Genomic DNA, 22,474 nt, shown 5'->3' on the forward strand with positions numbered 1-22,474 from the left:
AAATAAAGTTTCTATGATCTGATCGTGGAGGTGAATATTTGAGTTATGAGTTTGGTCTTCATTTGAAACAATGTGGAATAGTTTCGCAACTCACGCCACCTAGAACACCACAGCGTAATGGTGTGTCCAAACGTCGTAACCGTACTTTATTAGATATGGTGCGATCTATGATGTCTCTTACCGATTTACCACTATCGTTTTGGGGTGATGCTTTAGAGACGGCTGCATTCACGTTAAATAGGGCACCATCTAAATCCATTGAGACGACACCATATGAATTGTGGTTGGCAAGAAACCTAAACTGTCGTTTCTTAAAGTTTTGGGGCTGCGATGCTTATGTGAAAAAGCTTCAACCTGATAAGCTCGAACCCAAATCGGAGAAATGTGTCTTCATAGGATACCCAAAGGAAACTGTTGGGTACACCTTCTATCACAGATCCGAAGGCAAGATTTTCGTTGCTAAGAATGGATCCTTTCTAGAGGAGTTTCTCTCGAAATAAGTGAGTGGGAGGAAAGTAGAACTTGATGAGGTAATTGTACCTTCTCCCGAATTGGAAAGTAGTTCATCACAGAAATCAGTTCCGGTGATGCCTACACCAATTAGTGAGGAAGTTAATGATGATGATCATGAATCTTCAGATCAAGTTACTACTGAACCTCGTAGGTCAACCAGAGTACGGTCCGCACCAGAGTGGTACGGTAATCCTGTTCTGGAAGTCATGTTACTAGACCATGACAAACCTACGAACTATGAGGAAGCGACGACGAGCCCAGATTCTGCGAAATGGCTTGAGGCCATGAAATCTGAGATGGGTTCCATGTATGAGAACAATGTGTGGACTTTGGTTGACTTGCCCGATGATCGGCAAGCCATAGAGAATAAATGGATCTTCAAGAAGAAGACTGACGCTGATGGTAATGTTACTATCTACAAAGCTCGACTTGTTGCAAAAGGTTTTCGACAAGTTCAAGGAGTTGACTACGATGAGACCTTCTCACCCGTAGCGATGCTTAAGTCTGTCTGAATCATGTTTGCAACTGCCGCATTTTATGATTATGAAATTTGGCAAATGGATGTCAAAACTGCATTCCTTAATGGATATCTTAAAGAAGAGTTGTATATGATGCAACTAGAAGGTTTTGTCGATAGTAGAGGTGCTAACAAAGTGTGTAAGCTCCAGCGATCCATTTATGGACTGGTGCAAGCATCTCGGAGTTGGAATATACGCTTTGATACTGTGATCAAAGAATATGGTTTTATACAGACTTTTGGAGAAGCATGTATTTACAAGGAAGTGAGTGGGAACTCTGTAGCATTTCTAATATTATATGTGGATGACATATTGTTGATTGGAAATGATGTAGAATTTCTGGATAGCATAAAAGGATAATTGAATAAGAATTTTTCAATGAAAGACCTCGGTGAAGCTGCTTATATATTGGGCATCAAGATCTATAGAGATAGATCAAGACGCTTAATTGGACTTTCACAAAGCACATACCTTGATAAAGTTTTGAAGAAGTTCAAAATGGATCAGTCAAAGAAAGGGTTCTTGCCTGTTTTACAAGGTGTGAAGTTGAGTCAGACTCAATGCCCGACCACTGCAGAAGATAGAGAGAAAATGAAAGTCATTCCCTATGCCTCAGCCATAGGTTCTATCATGTATGTAATGATGTGTACCAGACCTGATGTGTACCTTGCTATAAGTTTTAGCAGGGAGGTACCAAAGTAATCCAGGAGTGGATCACTGGACAGCGGTCAAGAACATCCTGAAATACCTGAAAAGGACTAAGGATATGTTTCTCGTTTATGGGACAAAGAGCTTGTCGTAAATGGTTACGTCGATGCAAGCTTTGACACTGATCCGGATGACTCTAAGTCACAAACCGGATACGTATTTATATTGAATGGTGGAGCTGTCAGTTGGTGCAGTTACAAGCAGAGCGTCGTGGCGGGATCTACGTGTGAAGCGGAGTACATAGCTGCTTCGGAAGCAGCAAATGAAGGAGTCTAGATGAAGGAATTCATATCCAATCTAGGTGTAATACCTAGTGCATCGGGTCCAATGAAAATCTTTTGTGACAATACTGGAGCAATTGCCTTGGCGAAGGAATCCAGATTTGACAACAGAACCAAACACATCAAGAGAGGCTTCAATTCCATCCGTGATCAAGTCAAGGAGGGAGACATAGAGATTTGCAAAATACATACGGATTTGAATGTTGCAGACCCGTTCACTAAGCCTCTTCCATGAGCAAAACATGATCAGCACCAAGACTCCATGGGTGTTAGAATCATCACTATGTAATCTAGATTATTGACTCTAGTGCAAGTGGGAGACTAAAGGAAATATGTCCTAGAGGCAATAATAAAGTTGTTATTTATATTTCCTTATATCATGATAAATGTTTACTATTCATGCCAGAATTGTATTAACCATAAACTTAGTACATGTGTGAATACATAGACAAAACAAAGTGCCCCTAGTATACCTCTACTTGACTAGCTCGTTAATCAAAGATGGTTAAGTTTCCTGACCATAGACATGTGTTGTCATTTGATGAACGGGATCACATCATTAGAGAATGATGTGATGGACAAGACCCATCCGTTATCTTAGCATAATGATCGTTTAGTTTTATTGCTATTGCTTTCTTCATGACTTATACATGTTCCTCTGACTATGAGATTATGCAACTCCCAAATACCGAAGGAACACCTTGTGTGCTACAAACGTCACAACGTAACTAGGTGATTATAAAGATGCTCTACATGTGTCTCCGAAGGCGTTTGTTGGGTTGGCATAGATCAAGATTAGGCTTTGTCACTCCGTGTATCGGAGAGGTATCTCTGGGCCCTCTCGGTAATGCACATCACTATAAGCCTTGCAAGCAATGTGACTAATAAGTTAGTTACGGGATGATGCATTACGGAACAAGTAAAGAGACTTGCCAGTAACAAGATTGAACTAGGTATGAGGATACCGACGATCGAATCTCGAGCAAGTAACATACCGATGACAAAGGGAATGACGTATGTTGTTATGCGATTTGACCGATAAAGATCTTCGTAGAATATGTAGGAACCAATATGAGCATCCAGGTTCCGCTATTGGTTATTGACCGGAGATGTGTCTCGGTCATGTCTACATAGTTCTCGAACCCGTAGGGTCCGCACGCTTAACGTTCGATGACGATTTGTATTATGAGTTGTGTGTTTTGGTGACCGAAGTTTGCTCGGAGTCCCGGATGAGATCACGGACATGACGAGGAGTCTCGAAATGGTCGAGAGTTAAAGCTTCATATATTGGAAGGTTGTATTCGGACATCGGAATGGTTCCGAGTGATTCGGGTATTTTACCGGAGTACCGAGGGGTTACCGGAACCCCCCAGGGAAGTGTTGGGCCAACATGGGCCTAAGGGAGAGAGAGAGGGAAGCCCGCGGGAGGTGGCCGCTGTTGGGAATCGTAGCATAATTTAAAAATTTCCTACGCTCACCAAGATGCATCTATGGAGTCTACTAGCAACGAGGGGAAAGGAGTGCATCTACATACCCTTGTAGATCGCGAGCGGAAGCGTTCCAATGAACGTGGATGACGGAGTCGTACTCGTCGTGATCCAAATCACCGATGACCGAGTGCCGACGGACGGCACCTCCGCGTTCAACACATGTACGGTGCAGCGACGTCTCCTCCTTCTTGATCCAGCAAGGGGAAAGGAGAGGTTGACGGAGATCCAACAGCACGACGGCGTGGTGGTGGATGTAGCGGTTCTCCGGTAGGGCTTCGCCGAGCTTCTGCGAGAGAGAGAGAGGTGTTGCAGGGGAGGAGGGAGGCGCCCAAGGCTGTCGGTTGCTGCCCTCCCTCCCCCCCTTTATATAGGCCCCCTGGGGGGCGCCGGCCCTGGAGATGAGATCCAAAGGGGGGGCGGCGGCCAAGTGGGGGGGAAGGGGTGCCTTGCCCCCCAAGGCAAGGGGGAAGCTCCCCCCCCTAGGGTTCCCAACCCTAGGCGCATGGGGGGAGGCCCAAGGGGGGCGCCCCAGCCCACTAAGGGCTGGTTCCCTTCCACTTTCAGCCCACGGGGCCCTCCGGGATAGGTGGCCCCACCCAGTGGACCCCCGGGACCCTTCCGGTGGTCCCGGTAACCCCCGAAACTTTCCCGGTGGCCGAAACTTGACTTCCTATATATAATTCTTCACCTCCGGACCATTCCGGAACCTCTCGTGACGTCCGGGATCTCCTCCGGGACTCCGAACAACTTTCGGGTTTCCGCATACATATATCTCTACAACCCTAGCGTCACCAAACCTTAAGTGTGTAGACCCTACGGGTTCGGGAGACATGCAGACATGACCGAGACGCCTCTCCGGTCAATAACCAACAGCGGGATCTGGATACCCATGTTGGCTCCCACATGTTCCACGATGATCTCATCGGATGAACCACGGTGTCGAGGATTCAATCAATCCGTATGCAATTCCCTTTGTCAATCGGTATGTTACTTGCCCGAGATTCGATCGTCGGTATCCCAATACCTTGTTCAATCTCGTTACCGGCAAGTCTCTTTACTTGTACCGCAATGCATGATCCCGTGACTAACGCCTTAGTCACATTGAGCTCATTATGATGATGCATTACCGAGTGGGCCCAGAGATACCTCTCCGTCACACGGAGTGACAAATCCCAGTCTCGATCCGTGCCAACCCAACAGACACTTTCGGAGATACCCGTAATGCACCTTTATAGTCACCCAGTTACGTTGTGACGTTTGGCACACCCAAAGCACTCCTACGGTATCCGGGAGTTGCACGATCTCATGGTCTAAGGAAAAGATACTTGACATTGGAAAAGCTCTAGCAAACGAAACTACACGATCTTTTATGCTATGCTTAGGATTGGGTCTTGTCCATCACATCATTCTCCTAATGATGTGATCCCGTTATCAATGACATCCAATGTCCATAGTCAGGAAACCATGACTATCTGTTGATCAACGAGCTAGTCAACTAGAGGCTTACTAGGGACACGTTGTGGTCTATGTATTCACACATGTATTACGATTTCCGGACAATACAATTATAGCATGAACAATAGACGATTATCATGAACAAAGAAATATAATAATAACCTTTTATTATTGCCTCTAGGGCATATTTCCAACAGCCGCGCACCCCCCTCCTAGGGAGTCCGAATAGGACAAGGAGGAGGGGGCGGCGCCCCCTTCCCTTTCCCTCTCCCTCTCCTTCCTTTTTCCCTCCGGTGGAGAAAGGAAAAAGGGGGGTCGAATCCTACTTGGACTAGGAGTCCAAGTAGGACTCCCCCCATGGCGCGCCCCTGCTGGCCGTCGGCCTCTCTCCTCCCCTCCTTTATATACGTGGACAGGGGGCATCCCAAAGACACACCAAGATTTCTCTTAGCCATGTGCGGTGCCCCCTCCACCGTTTACTCCTCCGGTCATAGCGTCGTAGTTCTTAGGCGAAGCCCTGCGCGAATCACATCACCATCACCGTCACCGCGCCGTCGTGCTGACGGAACTCTCCCTCGACCCTCTACTGGATCAAGAGTTCGAGGGACGTCATCGAGCTGAACGTGTGCCGAACACGGAGGTGCCGTACGTTCGGTACTTGGATCGGTTGGATCGTGAAGATGTTCGACTACATCAACCGCATTAACATAACGCTTCCGCTTTCGGTCTACGAGGGTACGTGGACACACTCTCCCCTCTCGTTGCTATGCATCTCCTAGATAGATCTTGCGTGATCGTAGGATTTTTTTTGAAATTGCATGCTACGTTCCCCAACACCCTCCGTGTGACCTCTGATCCATTACTTCCAGCCGTGCTTGGACCCCTACCGAGGGATCTGACGGTATTTCGCTCTGTCACTTGGTGGGCCAGGCACGGGTAGCACGGCTCTATAGAGGAGCGTGGAGCGGCGAGGTGTCTTCGGATTCACGGCGACAACTAGCGGTGTTGTCACGCCTGGGGTGACGGAGGCGCGCGTGGGCTCGGCGCTGGAGCTGGCGAGCTGGGTGGTGCACGAATCTGGCGCGGATGTGCGCGTTCATCGCCGCCACACGGGCGTGCTGCTCGGGCCTCGACACAGACTAGGGGCGGCTCGATTGCTCGCGGGTGTGATCAGTGACGTCCCTGTGGAAGTTGGTGGTGCGCTCTATGGCCTTGGTGTGTAGGTGCGCCGTGGATCTGGAGGGGGGGTGTGCGATGTGGTGGTGGTCGGTGGCTAGGTGTGCAACGAGAGGGCGAGCGCTGGTGCGAAGGTGAAGTCGCCAAGAGGGGTGACGCGCGGACTGGCCCAGTTGTGTTGGCGCTCATCGGCGAACGTGGAATGTTCCGGCTTCGACGTCTGCCAACTGCAGCGGGAGGCAACGGTCGTGGGCAAGCTTCTGTGGCTTGTGGGCTCTCCTAAGGACTGGTGGAGGTGGCCAGTGCAGCGGCCTAGAGAGAAGGTGCTCAGATCCATCCGGATTTGGCCGTGGTGGCTCGACAGAGGACTTGGTGATGCATGCTACGCGGGGCTCGTGAGGTTGACCCGGGCGAAAGCTTGTCTCGGCTTGTCCGGAGCTAGCAATGTCGACGCTTTCGAGCACCGTTTCCATCTTGGTGGCATCGCCGAGGTACTCCTCGCCCCAACCTTTGTAGCTTCGCGTGAAACCCTAGATCCATGTGACCGGATGGTGACAATGCTTTGGCATTGTATCCCCTCTCGGGGGCTTCATCTTTGGATAGGCATCGGCAAGCGGGACCGATGGAAGATGGCGGTGTTGGCATCATGGCTTCTGTGGGAACGATGATGGGAATGCGCGATGTCGGAGATGCGGCAATGGTTGCGGTAGTCGGCTCCTCTCCGGCGTGTTCGTGGGATTACCTCGAGTTGTTTTGTTGCGGTGAAGTCGGGGCTGCGGTGGTGAGGTCTTGTTGGCAACGATGACATGTAGCCCCGGAGAGGGGATACAATGCCAAAGCATACGCTACCCTCCATGGTCTGTTCGGTGGAGAGGTCTGTTCGGTGGTCTTTCACGATGCCAACCTTGCATAGTTCTCCTTCGAAGCTAGTGTTAAGAGTCGGAGCTACGCTACCCTCGGCGTGGGTGGCTGAGTTTGGCAGGAGCCTTCTTTTATTTCCACATAAACTCTACGGTGAGGGTCGATGTTCATCTTCAACGAAGTCTGAGTCGCTTGCTCGGAGATTAGGATGACGATGAAGCCGGTGTGCGATCTTAACGAGACCCTCTATGTGAGGTGTGTGTGGGGTATTATGTGTGTGCCGCTCAGCAGTTTGTGATGGTTTTCGCCCGGTTTTTTGTTAATTAACTGGGCAACTCTCTTCTGCTTAATTAATGGATGAGTCAAATCTTTTGCCTCCATTTAAAAAATAATAATGAGTCCTGCTTTCAAAACTTTCCTCCCCTAACAAAATGTCTCTCCACGTCGCCGAAGCACCCGCAGGGCAGCGAGCCCGTAAAATGTTCCCAGCCGAAAAGTATTGTCCTCGAAGGCCTCTAGCACATAAACTCTCTGGCTTGTCCAATCTCCAAGCCCGCTTTGCTAACATAGCGTCATTGAACAACTGTAAATCTTTGAAACCCATCCGACCTCTAACCAAGGCTGCCAAGCGTAAATCTTTGAAGCCCATCCCAGCTCTAACCAAGGCTGCTAGTGCATACCTCACTTATTAGGGCCCACGCCTCATAAAGAGGTTTATTTCTCTATTATGCCGACAAGCAGGGCCTACATGTCCTCCCAAACAGCCCATCCGACCTCTAACCAAGGCTGGCAACCGTAAATCTTTGAAGCCCATCCCACCTCTAACCAAAGGCTGCCAGTGCATACCTCACTTATCAGGACCCACACCACATAGAGAGGTTTATTTCTCTACTAATATGCTGACAAGCAGGGCCTACATGTCCTCCCAAACAGCCCATCCGACCTCTAACCAAGGCCGGCAACCGTAAATCTTTGAAGCCCATCCCACCTTTAACCAAGGCTGCTAGTGCATACCTCACTTATCAGGACCCACACCTTGTAGAGAGGTTTATTTCTATTATGCTGACAAGCAGGGCCTGCATGTCCTCCCAAACAATGTAGGCAGCGCATACCGGAGGAGGCATCATATTTGCACGTTGAGGCAAGTTCAAGCAACAGAAACTAGCATTTTGTAACTTAAGCTACCAAAGTGACCATCGAGTACAAGTTTAGGTACTCCCAGTTTATTTACCTCCTTTATTTTGTTGTCGTGGTGAGTCTCAAAGCTGCAGAGACTCATGCATAACATGCTTACATATATACTAGCAAATATGCCCGTGCGTTGCATCGGGAAAAAAAAAACATCCCTCATACACACATCCGACGACATGAGCAAATCGCTTAAAATCTTTCACGATTCTGCACGACAAGCGACAAGCAACATGATAAGTAGTGTTACACAAAACCATAAAGGTGGGATGATTTTTAAAGTGTACTCAAGGTGTTTCTAATTTATTAAACAAAAATATCTACCTAGTTATCGGTATCTGTTTACACTTTTGTTGTCGTTCCTCTTTAGTGATGCTCGACAAATATTACATTATGATGAAAATAGCGAAGTACGTTTTAGTACACAACAATAACTTGTGCATAAGAGCATTGTTTTTGTCTGTAACTGTCATATGTACTCAATTTAAATGGTGTCGGAACATATATAATAGGCATTTTCAAAATTAAAGAAGGTATTAATTAAGATTGCATTGTAAACCTAATTTTATAAATGATTAACATGCATGATAATAGTATATTTAAAATCTACACATAATTTAAATGGTGTAGGACATATATAATAGGCATTTTTAAAATACCCCATATAAAGAAGGTATTAATTAAGGTTGCATTGTAAACCTAATTTTAGAAATGATTATCATGCACAATAATAGCATATTTGAAATCTACACATTTCTCTAAGGAATTTTCATATATATTATGTTAGATTTTAAGTTAGGACTTGAAAGATATGAATACTCTAAAAAGTATTTGAATATAACCGATAAAAAATTAAATAAAAAGAAAAGAAAAATAGGCCGAGCTGGGATCAAACCTGGATCTCTCAAGTGGAGGCGTGGGGCTCAAGCCAATGGGCTATTTACATGGTTGTGCTAAATAAGCGGGTCGCCTGGTAATAAACTAAAATACAGTGCATGAACTTATGAATCATTTTTCACTCACTTATAAGTGGCATAATGGGTAATTTGTCGACCTTTAAAAGGTAATTTCCATGATGTACCGCCAGAAGCAATAGTCCCTTTATTATTAGGTACAGACATGTACAACGCCTCAAAATTTTGGATGTCTGTGTGATGTACTGTCTTCCTAGCCATGATCAAGTTCAATAATGTACTGCATGCAACAATATATAGCCACAACAAGGGGCCATACACAATTTATCACCAGACACTGACACATCATAAGTAACCCTTCTGTCTGAGCCCCTTTCCCCCATAGCAGAGTCAGTTATATCTCACGGCAAATCAAATGCAGAAGCTCTATTATTTGTCCAGCATTGTGTAAGACGGTAGGTCCTTGACCGCCAATACATCCTCTAAAACCAGTTCACGCTCCAACTGAGTTCTCGTGGATTTCATCACCTCCTGGCGCAACCAAACAGTAATGCAGCTGATTACAGATTTAATGGTACAATTAAAATCAGGATTAGCCTACACGGAATGCAAAAAAAGCTTACATTGAACTCCATATATGAAGCACGTTTCACGAGCCACTGGGCATCGAGCATCCGAAAGGCTACACAATAGAGGTGATCAAACGCATTTTCATCTCGTCCGAGTAGTTCCAGGAAACGGATTCCTGACTTTGAAGATGGAACAGCTGCGAAAAAGTGAGAAGCGCAAAAACCAGGGATTAGGAACAATACCATTACAGAGCATTGCCAATGTTGGCAATTTCACTGGTTCTAGGAAATCTTAGCATCGACTCTAGTACTAGAATCAGGTTCTAAGTGAGTTGACTATGTGGGGCCCAAGTTGGCTCAATATTGAGAGGATGATAGATGATAAAAGAATATAATATCTGACATGTGGGCCCAAAAGTAGGTGCTACGAAAAAGTTAACACTGGAGAAATTTTGGTTTTCTTCGGACCAAGTTCTAGCAATTTTCTTAGAACCAATGAAATTGTACATGCTCTTACTTGATTGCAGATCCAACATCTGGATCAGCATGAATGAAATGTTGATACCAGCAACTGCAAAAGGGTACTCCCAATCTGCTCTTTGACCTTGCACTTTGTTCAGAAGCATTTGAAAGGATGCCTGATACAGAACAGATGTAATGATCAGACAAAACTAGGACTAGGAGTATGTAATAACAGAGATATGACCAGCAGTTTTAATTCTAGGTCTTTACTGGGTAGTTCCTAGCGAAAAAGATGAGGTTCTCCAATGATATGTATCCACCACCCCTGCATGGAGACTATTTGTATTAGATGGCTTTATCAATTGAGTAAACAACACCAGATGCGCAGCCTGGTACTTAAGAGTCAAGACTATTCAAAGGAGACCTGAAATCTGTTGATGGATCAGTGCCTTGCCAACCCATCTCCTTCCACGATTCTGATTTTAGAGGAGGAATCTCGCGACTTGGGTAAGCTAACTTCCACAGTTGTTTCAAGGCGTCCTAAAAAGAATAATGCCGATCAGTTGCTTTGCTTCCATGAGAGCATGCCCAGTGGAAAAACAATAATAATAATAGAGGGGCATGTCCGAGCTTTCCAAACGGATTGTACGTACTTGGTGCTCAATACGGGAACCATCAAAAGGGATTTTCAATCTGCGTCTTAAATTGTCCAATCTTTCTTCCTGTAAAACAGAAGTTCAGAACTTAAATAATTCTAAGGGCCTGTTTTATCCAACTTTCGTCCACATGTTACCTGCAAAGGACTAAGATATACTGGATTGCTGGTTTCGTTATCCGAAGAAAAGGGAAACAACCTACCAAAAATTGACCCGGAGCTTACAATAATATTTGCTGCAACAAATAGCAAAAAGGACAGAAGAATATCAATATTATCACAGAATTAAGATCATGGCTAGGAAGACAGTACATCAATAGCCAGAAGAAATTCATCTAGAACAAAAGCTCATCGACTTCCAAGATAGAGCATTGCTACATCAGTACATTGTTTACATGACTTGATACAATCAAAGATATGTCATGGATTTGAAAATCGGAAATATTACTTCTAATTTTCATGATAGCTACCGGCCTGCCCATTTACACAAAGTAATCAGTGAATCTATATTTGGCAAAGATGAATAATAGTTTAATTCGCATACCAAGTGCTAGAAAATCATCAAACTAGAAGACGATATAACAGTCCATTAATGTCAAGCATTACAAAGTGTATAGATAAATGCGTGGAGCAGTACCTAACCACTGTGCCCACTGCGCAATCAAATTTGAGAAAAGAAATGACCAGTGTAATTGTTCCTTTTTCCTGTCATCATCATCCCGCAAGTCTTGCCTTCTGGGGTCATATACCTTCCGGAGGTAAGGAAATTTGTCAATAGTCTGCATTCACCTCAAGGTTGGAAGAACTTATGAAATTATGTCTAGAAAATTACTAACTTCCGATCCGCCACCGTCATAACTAGACTTCCCTAGTAGAGGTTCATCCAGGGAATCTACATGGGATATGTCAACATGTTCATTCCTCCTTCCATCAACATCTGCGTGATGGAGCCGCCGCCTCAGATTGCTCGCTGACATGAAGTACTATGCCAGAAAAAGAGTCAGAACAACAAGAAAGACAGAAACAAAATCAACATCTTAGTTGTGCACTGAAGCACGAATATATTCATACAGCACACAAAGTATTATCTGGAACAATTCACTTGTAAAATGCAGGTTCTCTAAAGTAAAAAAGGAAAAAGAAAGAGACGAACCTAAAGTGCCCCTTAAATGCAGACTCAAAAGAAAATCGCAATCCTTCTACAACACCATCGAAATATTCAGAGTGCCTTCAGAACCCTAATCCCACCAAATTATACTCCCCCATCGATCCCCACAGGTTCATCCGCCTAACTTCAAAACCTAACGCCTTTTTCACGATTTCGAAAAACTCCGGGAAGCATGCGCATACCTTCCGCTGGAATATAGCAGATTACGAGTTGACAAGGGGAAAACAACCGAGCTCACGTACCGAGGGGTCCTGGTCCTGGTTGATTCCGGGATCCGGTGATTGGGAGGACGACGAATGAGGGAAGAAGAAGTCTGCCTTGCGTTGGGGGAGGGGATTGATTCTGACTCGAAGCTTTAAGAAGAAGCGGGGAGGGGACTTCGATCCAAAGCACTGACTAGACAGCTGGGGAAGGAACTCAGCTGCGGGAAGGATCCTTCGATCCAAAGCACTGACTCGACAAAATAGTACTGTAAATCTTGCCGTGCTGCTACCTAACGGCGAAGCATCCACCGTTGCTTTTACCTAACAGCGAAGCATTCACTTATAAAATGCAAATTTCACTCGTTATATAGAGAAGAGTCGTGCGTTGCAACGGAAGAAAAAATAACACGTACTCTTAACCCAATAATCATGACTCAAGAACTTAATAGGTTCACGTCATTTATTTCATATGGCAACAGCTGACCTCGGTGCTCACACAACCTTCAGACTACCGGGGCCATGGCCCGGGACGTGGCCGGCTGATACTTCGTTGGCTGTAGCTACAAGATCACTATTTGGCACTGTACCAATGTTGTTGGCTCGGGACGTGGCTTCAGTATGGCTATTGGTCAGTCCTAAGTCATTGTCCTCTCTCTCTCCGAATAAGATGATAAATATGTTGTTTCCCTCGCATAGTATTTTCAGAGGTGTTCATGTGTGGTTATTGATGTTTTCTTTCCGCTCAATCTGGTTTTAATGGGTGTTTATTTAAAAGTTGGATCGCCGCGATACGAAAGATAGACCGTGCACTATAGATTCAGTTTGCGCCAAAAACAATATTTTGGAAATATTTAACAGCTAAAAATAATATCATATTTCGATTCTACATATTTTTCTAATAAAATTTCATACATAGCATGTTAAAATCAGAGTTACCATTTAAAAGATATGGATAATTTTGTTTTAGATAAGTTACATTCGGCAGGACTAGGGGTGTTACCTCCCCCGGAGGGCCCCGAACCTGGGTACGTCTCGTGCCACACACCAATGCGTGCCAACCTCGCCTCCGGAACCGACCAACGTCCTCATGTAGCCCCTCACTTTAAGCCAACCCATGGCATCTGCCGTGAGATCACCACGACAGTTGGCGCCCACCGTGGGGCTACTCGTGGCGTCGGCCGGAGTCATGTTCTGGACGAGGCCCTTCACCAGCTCCGGCGAGCACATCATGCATGGCGTGGTTCTCGCGCTCAGCGCGGGCACCGCCGGCCTCGCGGTCAGCTCCGTCATCCCCTTCTGCGCGTTCCGCGTCTCCATCGCGCTCGTCCCCAACACCTTCCCTGGCAAGGTGTACGACGTCACCGACTCGCCCGTCCCCATCGGCTGTGCTATCTCCAGCGACATCGAGGACCTTTGCACTCATGTGGAGATGCTGGTCACCGGCTCCAGTGACACCACCTCGCACGCCAAGGCCCAGGCCGCTGCGGATGCCACAGCTTGCGCTGGCGGGTCTAACCCGCTACGCGCTGTGATACATAGCCTATGCACCCCCATCGCCCCTGACGTCGACCCATCCGCGGCGGCTCAACTCAACGAGGAGCGCCGGTGCCTGCTGGACGAGGCCACGACGCTTGTTGCGGAGCGACGCCGGGTGGAGTCCGCTCGGCGTGAATACGACGCCGTCCATGGCTTCACGCCAACCTACCCCGAGCCCAGCCGGAGGGCCGAGGTGCGTCGCCGCGGCAATGCTATTGGTCGCGCACTCGGCGCAAACCCGCCCGTCTACGACACCCCCGTCAAGAACATGCGTGTTGCGGAGGCGGCCATGGCAGACCTCGAGTTCCTGAAGGGCGAGGAGCGGCTCCTGCGGCAGCAGAGCATCCGGAGCTCCTCGCCACGGCAAATGAGAAGCAAAGGTGTTTTAACCCGGCCCAGCCCACTGCCTCTACCTCGCGCAACCCGAAGAACCCGGACGATCCACCCCGGCACACGCTGCAGGCTTCTTCCCCGCACCCCGACGACAGTCAGTCCGGCACGCGCCGAGGGAGCCGAGGTTGGCGTAACCGCGCCCTGACGACCGGTGACAACCTGTACGACGAGTCGGCCGTAGGTAACCAGCGCTAGCCGGACGCCCCTGAAGCCGACCCTACGCACGCGCGGCACCAGCCAGCACGACCCCTCGCGCTCCCTGGGCCAGCCGGCTCGGGCCTCAGCCCGCCTACGACGACAATGATGCCCGCCACTGCATCGAGCAGCTGGCCCGTTGCCTCGAGGTGGAGGACGAGAGCTCGATCGGGCCAGCCTGTTTCGGTCCACGCGTCAAGGGGGCGAACGAGTCCGCTCGCGAGTACCTCACGCGTTGGACCGAGTTGCGCAACAGCGCGAGGGGGTCCATGAGGTGCAGGCCATCCAGTACTTCATCGATGGGTGCCAGGACGGCACCATGCTCAAGCACAAGCTTGTGCGCTCCGAGCCGGCCACCATGACCGTGCTCATGGCCATGGCGGACAAGTACACCACGGTCGACTCCACCATGAAAGTCCCAGTCCATCTGGATGAAGCCAGAAAGGATCTACCGCCTTCTCCCGCCACCCCACGACCGGCTGGCGACGACGACCGACGCCAGCAGGACAACAACAACAACAAGCGCAAGGGCGAGCAGCCGGCTCCCCGATACGACAACCATCTCGTCGCCATCGCTGAGGAAGCCCAGCCGGTCGAGCAAGCCGGCACCCGGCGCCAGCAGACCGACAAGACTGTCTGGCTGCCCAGCCCCGGCTTTGAGCAGATGCTTGATGCCCCTACAGGCTCCACAGTGGCGCGAAGCCATCCATGCACCCGCTCTGGCAGTGCACCTTCACCCAGCGCTTGATGAAGGTCAACTTGCTGCCGCCTCCACCCCCTCCACCAGCGGATGCGGGTCAGCCGCTGCCGCCTCCTCCGTCGCCTCCCCCAGTAGCCGGTGCGATGCGCGATGAGGCATTCCCCAACCCGAATGCGTGTTATGTCGACTTCACTAGTGAGGGCGGTGATAAGCATAGCAAGCGCCGCCACCAGGCCGAGGTGAACGTGTGGTTTCCCCCATCCCTCAGTACATGCGTTGGTCCGACCGCCCAGTCAGCTGCACTCGGGAGGACCACCCGGCCGTCATGCCCAAGCCGGGCGGCTACGCTCTCGTCCTCGACCCCACCATAGTCGCCGAAAGGCGCATGATACGTCTCCAACGTATCTATAATTTATGAAGTATTCATGCCATGTTTAAAGCAATTTTATATGGTTTTGGTATGATTTGATTCGAACTAACTCGGACTGACGATGTTTTCAGCTGAACTACCGTGGTGTCATTTTTTGTGCAGAAATAAAAGTTCTCAGAATGGGCTGAAAATTTACGGTGATTTTTTATGGACCAAAAGAGACCCCCGAAGCACAAGAGCTGGGCCAGGAAGTGGACGAGGAAGCCACAAGCCTGGGGGGCGCCCCCGAGATTGTGGGCCCCTCATGCACCTCCTTGACGTGAGACCGACGCCAAAAATTCCTATAAATACCAAAACCCCGAAAAGAACCCTAGATCGGAAGTTCTGCCGCCGCAAGCCTCTGTAGCCCCGAAAAACCAATTGGGAGCCTGTTCCGGCACCCTGCCGGAGGGGGAAACCATCACCAAAGACCATCTTCATCATCCCGGCGGCCACCATGACGAGGAGGGAGTAGTTCACCCTCGAGGCTGATGCTATGTACCAGTAGCTATGTGTTTCATCTCTCTCTCTCGTGTTCTTGATTTGGCATGATCTTGATGTACCGCGAGCTTTGTTACTATAGTTGGATCATATGGTGTTTCTCCCTCTCTATCTTCTTGTGATGAATTGAGTTTTACCTCTGAGGTTTCGCTATTATCGGATTGAATACTTTTATGGATTTGAGAACACTTGATGTATGTCTTGTGTGGGATACCCGTGGTGACAATGGGGTGTTCTATTGATTCACTTGATGTATGTTTTGGCACTCAACTCACAGATTTCCGAGGTGACATTGGGGTAATCTATGCATAGGGGTTGATGCACGTTTTCATCCTTGTTTCTTCGGTAGAAATCTTCGGGAACTCTTTGAGGTTCTTTGTGTTGGATTGAATATTACGAATCTGAAGTTGTTTGATGCATATCGTATAATTGACCCACGGATACTTGTGGTGACATTGGAGTATCTAGGTGACATTAGGGTTGATTGATGTGTATCATATGGTGTTATTTTAGTACGAACTTTAGGGACGTTTGTGACACTTATAGGAATAGCTCAAAAGATTGATCAGAAAGAATAACTTTGAGGTGGTTTCGTACCCTACAAGCAATTTCACCTTATGTTCTGCGCGATAGGAACTTTGGAGTGACTCTTTGTCGCACATTGAGGGATTTCCATATGATTTAATTATGTTATAATTGTTGAGAGACTTTGCACTAGTGAAAGTATGAACCCTAGGCCTTGTTTACAAGCATAGCAATACCGTTTTTGCTCACTTTTGTTACTTGCTACCTTGCTGTTTTTATATTTTCAAATTACAAAAACCTATATCTACTATCCATATTACACTTGTATCACCGTCTCTTTGCCAAACTAGTGCACCTATACAATTTACCATTGTATTGGGTGTGCTGGGGACACAAGAGACTCTTTGTTATTTGGTTGCTGGGTTGTTTGAGAGAGACCATCTTCATCCTACGCCTCCCATGGATTGATAAACTTTAGGTCATCCGCTTGAGGGAAAATTGCTACTGTACTACAAAACTCTGCGCTTGGAGGCCCAACAAGAGTCTACAAGAAGAAGGTTGCATAGTAGACATCAGCGCACCCGCCGCTTTTCGCGTGTGCTCATCAATGACGGCAGCAACATCAACATCCTCTACCACGTCGCCATGGCCAAGCTCGGCATCAAGGCCTAGCAGCTGCAGCCGGCTCGGACGGTGTTCCACAGCATCATGTCAAGTCTCTCCTACTCCCGATCGGCTAGATCCGGCTTGACGTCCTATTCGGCATCAGCGACCACTTCCGGCGTGAGCCCATTTGGTTCGAGGTGGTGGACCTATCCAACCCCTACCACGCACTGCTGGGCCGGCCTGTGCTGGCCAAGTTCTTGGCACTTCCCCACTATGCCTACCTGAAGATGAAGTTGCCGGGTGTGCCAAGGGCCTCATCACCGTCGTCCGCGACTAAAAGAAGTCCCTGGAATGCGTCAGGGCCGGCTCCAAGTTGGCCGAGTCGCTGGTCATCGTCAAGGAGAGGCTCCAGCTCAACCAGATCATGGCGCTGGCTGGCGAGCTGAAAGGATCGAAAAGAGGTGTCTAGAGGGGGGGTGATTAGACCCTCAACAAATAAAAGTAGCAGTTTTTAAGTTCTTTAAGTTAAGGTGGAGTTTTAGCACAAGTTTAAACATTCGCAATACATTTCAAGCAAGCATGGCAAGAGTATATGAGCAGCGGAAAGTAAAGCACGCAAGTTGCAAGAAAGTAAAGGGATGGGATTGGAGTGTGCAAACACAATTGGAGACACGGAGATTTTTGGCGTGGTTCCGATAGGTGGTGCTATCATACATCCACGTTGGTGGAGACTTCAACCCACGAAGGGTAACAGTTGCGCAAGTCCACGGAGGGCTCCACCCACGAAGGGTCTACGAAGAAGCAACCTTGTCTATTCCACCATGGCCATCGCCCACGAAGGACTTGCTTCACTTGGGTAGATCTTCACGATGTAGACGATCTCCTTGCCCTTACAAACTCCTTGGTTCAACTCCACAATCTTGACGGAGGCTCCCAAGCGACACCTAACCAATCTAGGAGACACCACTCTCCAAAAGGTAATATATGGTGTGTTGATGATGAACCCCTTGCTCTTGTGCTTCAAATGATCGTCTCCCCAACACTCAACTCTCTCTCACAGATTTGGATATGGTGGAAAGATGATTTGAGTGGAAAGCAACTTGGGGAAGGCTAGAGATCAAGATTCTTGTGGTTGGATTGGAATATCTTGGTCTCAACACATGAGTAGGTGGTTCTCTCTCAAAAAATGAATGCTGGAAGTGTAGGCACGTTCTGATGGCTCTCTCCACGAATGGAGAATGGGTGGAGGGGTATATATAGCCTCCACACAAAATCTAGCCGTTACACACAATTTACTAAACTCGGGGGGACCGAATAGTGAAACTCGGTCAGATCGATATGGTTCAAAATGTGAATGTAGAGTTTTCGGTGGGACCGACATGATCAAATCGGTGAGACCGATGTGCTAGGGTTAGGGCAAAACCTCAACTAGGTTTGACCGATTACACAAACTCGGTGAGACCGATTTTGGTAATAAGCAAATAAAGAGTTGGTCAAGCAAACTCGGTGGGACCGATTGCATATCTCGATGGGACCGAAATAATTGCAATAGACAACAGAGAGTTTGCAAGCCCATGACCGAGATCCCATCGGTGAGACCGAATTGATTAGGGTTTCTGGCAGTGGCTATGTCAAGTAAACTCGGTGGCACCGGATAGATCAAATCGGTGGGGCCGAGTTTGACTTTAGGTTTAGGACAAATGTGGAAATGAGAAAGTGGTTGAGGGCTTTGGAGCATATCACTAAGCACTTTGAGCAAGCGAGCCATTAAGCAACACCCCATCCCTTTTTAATAGTATTGGCTTTTCCTATGGACTCAATGTGATCTTGGACCACTAAAATGAAAATGAAGAGTCTTGAGCTTTTGCCAATCTTTGTCCTTAGCATCGTGAAGGGGTTCCACATCCTCTTGTCCATGCCACGCCTTTGTTGAACTTTCTGAAATATACTAGATGAAAATATTAGTCCAACAAGAGATATGTTGACATTAATTACCAAAATCACCCAGGGAGCACTTGTGCTTTCAATCTCCCCCTTTTTGGTAATTGATGACAACATACATCAAAGCTTTATATAAAGATATGAAGAATAACAAGTAATGCTTTGGAAGGACATGTAACATGCATATGCTCCCCCTACATTTATGAAATCATGTAAATATAGAATATAAGATTAAGTGAATGCATAAGCATGTCAGAGCAAGCAATGAGTTACATGTATCTTGGCTATATGCATTAGAGCAAATGATGTAACTACAGGGAATATAACTCCATGTGGACCATGTTCATGAGTCCTTCTTGCAAACAATATGTGTATCAGCAAGAGATCCTTATTGACATGAGTGTGATGCATATACTTACCTTGTGGTCTTGAGCTGGCTTTGGGAGAGATGAACCTGAGTAAACAAGGTTAGATAACACACGAACACCTACTAGACAAAGGAAGTTGAGAAAACCACAAGAGTACTAAGATTGGGATGACATGCGGAGAGTGAGTACTCGGTACTCTATTTGGATATAGACATGTCCCCAAAGAGTAAAGATATGCAATGAATTCGAAGATTTCCTTCCCTTAAATGTCTTTCTCCCCCTGAATCTTATATTGGATAATGGGAGAAGATAGGGTAAAAGAAAATCAGAGCAAAACAATCATAACAAACATAACACATACTAACATGTCTTTCCCCTCTTGAAGACATGTGACTTCTCTCCTCTATGGATGATAAGCATCTAGAGAATCTTAAGGTGTGCATTCTCTCTTATGTGATAAGCTTTGATGTGCTCTCTCTCCCCCTTTGACATCAATTTCCAAGAAGGGATCTTATGGAGCATGAGTCAAGTAGTTTTGGTCCTTGAGTCACATTACAAAGCAACATGTAATATAAGATGCTGGTAGAGGACAAGAATCATTGAGTGGAGCTGGAACAAATATGCAGGATGCAAATGGCAAAGTGTTTTCTCAGTATTGAAATCGGTAACACCGAGTCTTTTGCTTCGGTGGCACCGAGGTGTTTCGGTTTAGCCGAAGGAAACAAATCGGTGAGGCCGAATTCAACACAGAGAGAAAACAATTGTCATCTCAGCTCACTTAGGCAAACAAGATCTCACAAAGATTTGCAAGGAATTAACTGAAAGATTTGCAATGAATTGGATGCAGGGAATGCAGAACATAACAGAGAAAAGAACAGAAATCTAGATGAAGTTTTTTTTGAAAAGGGGAACAAACATGCAAGAGACAAATGCAAGAACACAGAAAAACACTAGAGAACTTCATCTAGAATTGGTCGGCGACAAAGTCACATATGTTAGAGTATATTGACCGAGGAGTCAAGTGAGAACACTTGATCGTAGGTCATACTCATCGTTTAAGCTCAAAATGGGGTTGCCATTTTTTGTTTAAGCATTTTGATGTATTCACATCTTGTTGAGCTGCTTTGACCCATGTCTTGGGGTAAAAGCTTCTCTAAGATGGAATGACATACCTTGGGTGGTGGTGTTGATCTTGGTCATGTAGTTGAACTTGTCTAGGATGCTCAAGGTTGATGTAGCTCATCAATGAGTTGGGAGCACCACTTGTAGTTTGAGTTCATCTACCTACATGGGTTAGTCTTGCAAGGAAGAGCACTTGTGTATCCAAAGTGACAATCATAAAATTTGATATATAGGAATTTTCAAAGGATATGTTGAAACGATTTACGCTTCCTTGTCTTCAACCACTGATTTGCAGAAACTTGGTGATGTAGGGATTGCTCAAGATGTGAGTGAGCTGCAATCTCATAGATTTAGATTCATCCAAGTACCTACAAGGGTTAGATAGCATGCAAGGGTACACATATAGATCCAAGACATATGATCATCATCATAAGAGAAATATCATGGATTAGTCAAAGGCTCATGCCTTGCATGTACCCAAATGGAGTTTCTACTCCAATTTTGAAGCATCAATGATGTTCAATTCACCTCTCAAACAGCAAAATACTTTCTCATCAAGCGGTTTGGTGAATATATCCGCCAGTTGCTTATCGGTACGAACTTGCTTAAGATCAATATCTCCTTTAGCAACATGATCTCGAATGAAATGATGACGAACTTCAATATGCTTAGTTCGAGAATGTTGCACGTGATTGTGAGCAATTTTAATAGCACTTTCATTATCACAAAGCAATGGAACATGTTTCACATATATGCCATAATCTTTAAGAGTTTGGGTCATCCAAAGTAATTGAGCACAACATGAACCGACGGCAATGTATTCCGCTTCGGCGGTGGATAAGGATACCGAGTTTTGTTTCTTGGAGGACCAAGACACAAGATATCTACCATGAGATTGACATGTACCCGAAGTGGAATTTCTATGAACCTTGTCACCAGCATAGTCTGAGTCGGAGTAGCCAACAAGATCAAAAGAGGACCTCTTAGGATACCAAATGCCAAAATATGGTGTATGAATTAAGTATCTCACTATCCTTTTCACGGCCTTAAGGTGACATTCTTTGGGGGCCGCTTGATATCGTGCACACATGCACACACTTAGCATAATATCGGGACGGGAGGCACATAGATATAACAATGAACCAATCATAGAGCGGTAAACCTTTTGGTCAACCGGTTTGCCATCCTTAGTTAAGTCAAGATGTCCACTAGTAGGCATAGGTGTTTTCATACCTTTGGTTTATTGTATGTTGAACTTCTTGAATAAGTCCTTGGTATACTTTGTTTGAGACATAAAGGTACCTTCCTTAGTTTGCTTGATTTGCAAACCAAGAAAGAACTTGAGTTCACACATCTTCGACATTAGCCTTCCAAACTTTTCACTAAAATGAGGGTTAGTCGAACCAAATATGGTATCATCAACATAAATTTGGCACAAAAATAATTATCCATTAACCCTTTTAGTAAAAAGAGTAGAATCAATTTTTCCAATCTCAAAGCCTTTCTCAATAAGGAACTTGGTCAAGCATTTATACCACGCTCTAGGAGCTTGTTTAAGACCATAAAGAGCTTTGTGAAGTTTGTAAACATGGTCGGGTTCCTTAGGATTAACAAAGCCGGGAGGTTGTTTAACATAAACTTCCTCCTCAATTTCACCATTTAGAAAAGCACTTTTAATGTCCATTTGATACAATGTGATATCATGATGATTGGCATAGGCAAGTAAGATGCGTATGGACTCAAGTCTAGCAACGGGGGCATATGTCTCACCATAGTCCATACCTTCGGCTTGAGTGTAGCCTTGAGCGACAAGACGGGCCTTGTTGCATACAACTTGTCCATCTTCATCCATCTTATTCCGAAACACCCATTTGGTACCTATGATGTTGTGGTTGTTGTCGGGCTTCTCTACCAATGTCCACACTTGGTTCCTTTCAAAGTTGTGTAGCTCTTCGTGCATGGCATTTATCCAATCCGGATCTTCTAGTGCTTCTTCAACCTTCATAGGTTCAATGCT

General features: G+C 46.5%; 1 protein-coding gene across 1 annotated transcript; it reads right to left on the reverse strand.

Annotated features, from left to right (window-relative positions):
• Positions 1 to 9,268: 9,268 nt before the first annotated feature.
• Positions 9,269 to 12,607, reverse strand: LOC123097608 (uncharacterized). The gene is made up of 11 exons (XM_044519391.1): positions 12,575 to 12,607; positions 12,201 to 12,482; positions 11,627 to 11,773; positions 11,428 to 11,539; positions 10,929 to 11,026; positions 10,789 to 10,857; positions 10,560 to 10,675; positions 10,406 to 10,460; positions 10,191 to 10,311; positions 9,728 to 9,870; positions 9,269 to 9,635 (listed from the first exon to the last, which is right to left on the reverse strand). Exons 1-11 carry the CDS (start codon positions 12,590 to 12,592, stop codon positions 9,534 to 9,536), a joined length of 1,263 nt encoding a protein of 420 aa, XP_044375326.1. The 5' UTR covers positions 12,593 to 12,607; the 3' UTR covers positions 9,269 to 9,533.
• Positions 12,608 to 22,474: the final 9,867 nt, after the last annotated feature.

The sequence above is a fragment of the Triticum aestivum genome, chromosome 4D (genome assembly GCF_018294505.1).
Source record: "Triticum aestivum cultivar Chinese Spring chromosome 4D, IWGSC CS RefSeq v2.1, whole genome shotgun sequence".
Classification (NCBI taxonomy): Eukaryota; Viridiplantae; Streptophyta; class Magnoliopsida; order Poales; family Poaceae; genus Triticum; species Triticum aestivum.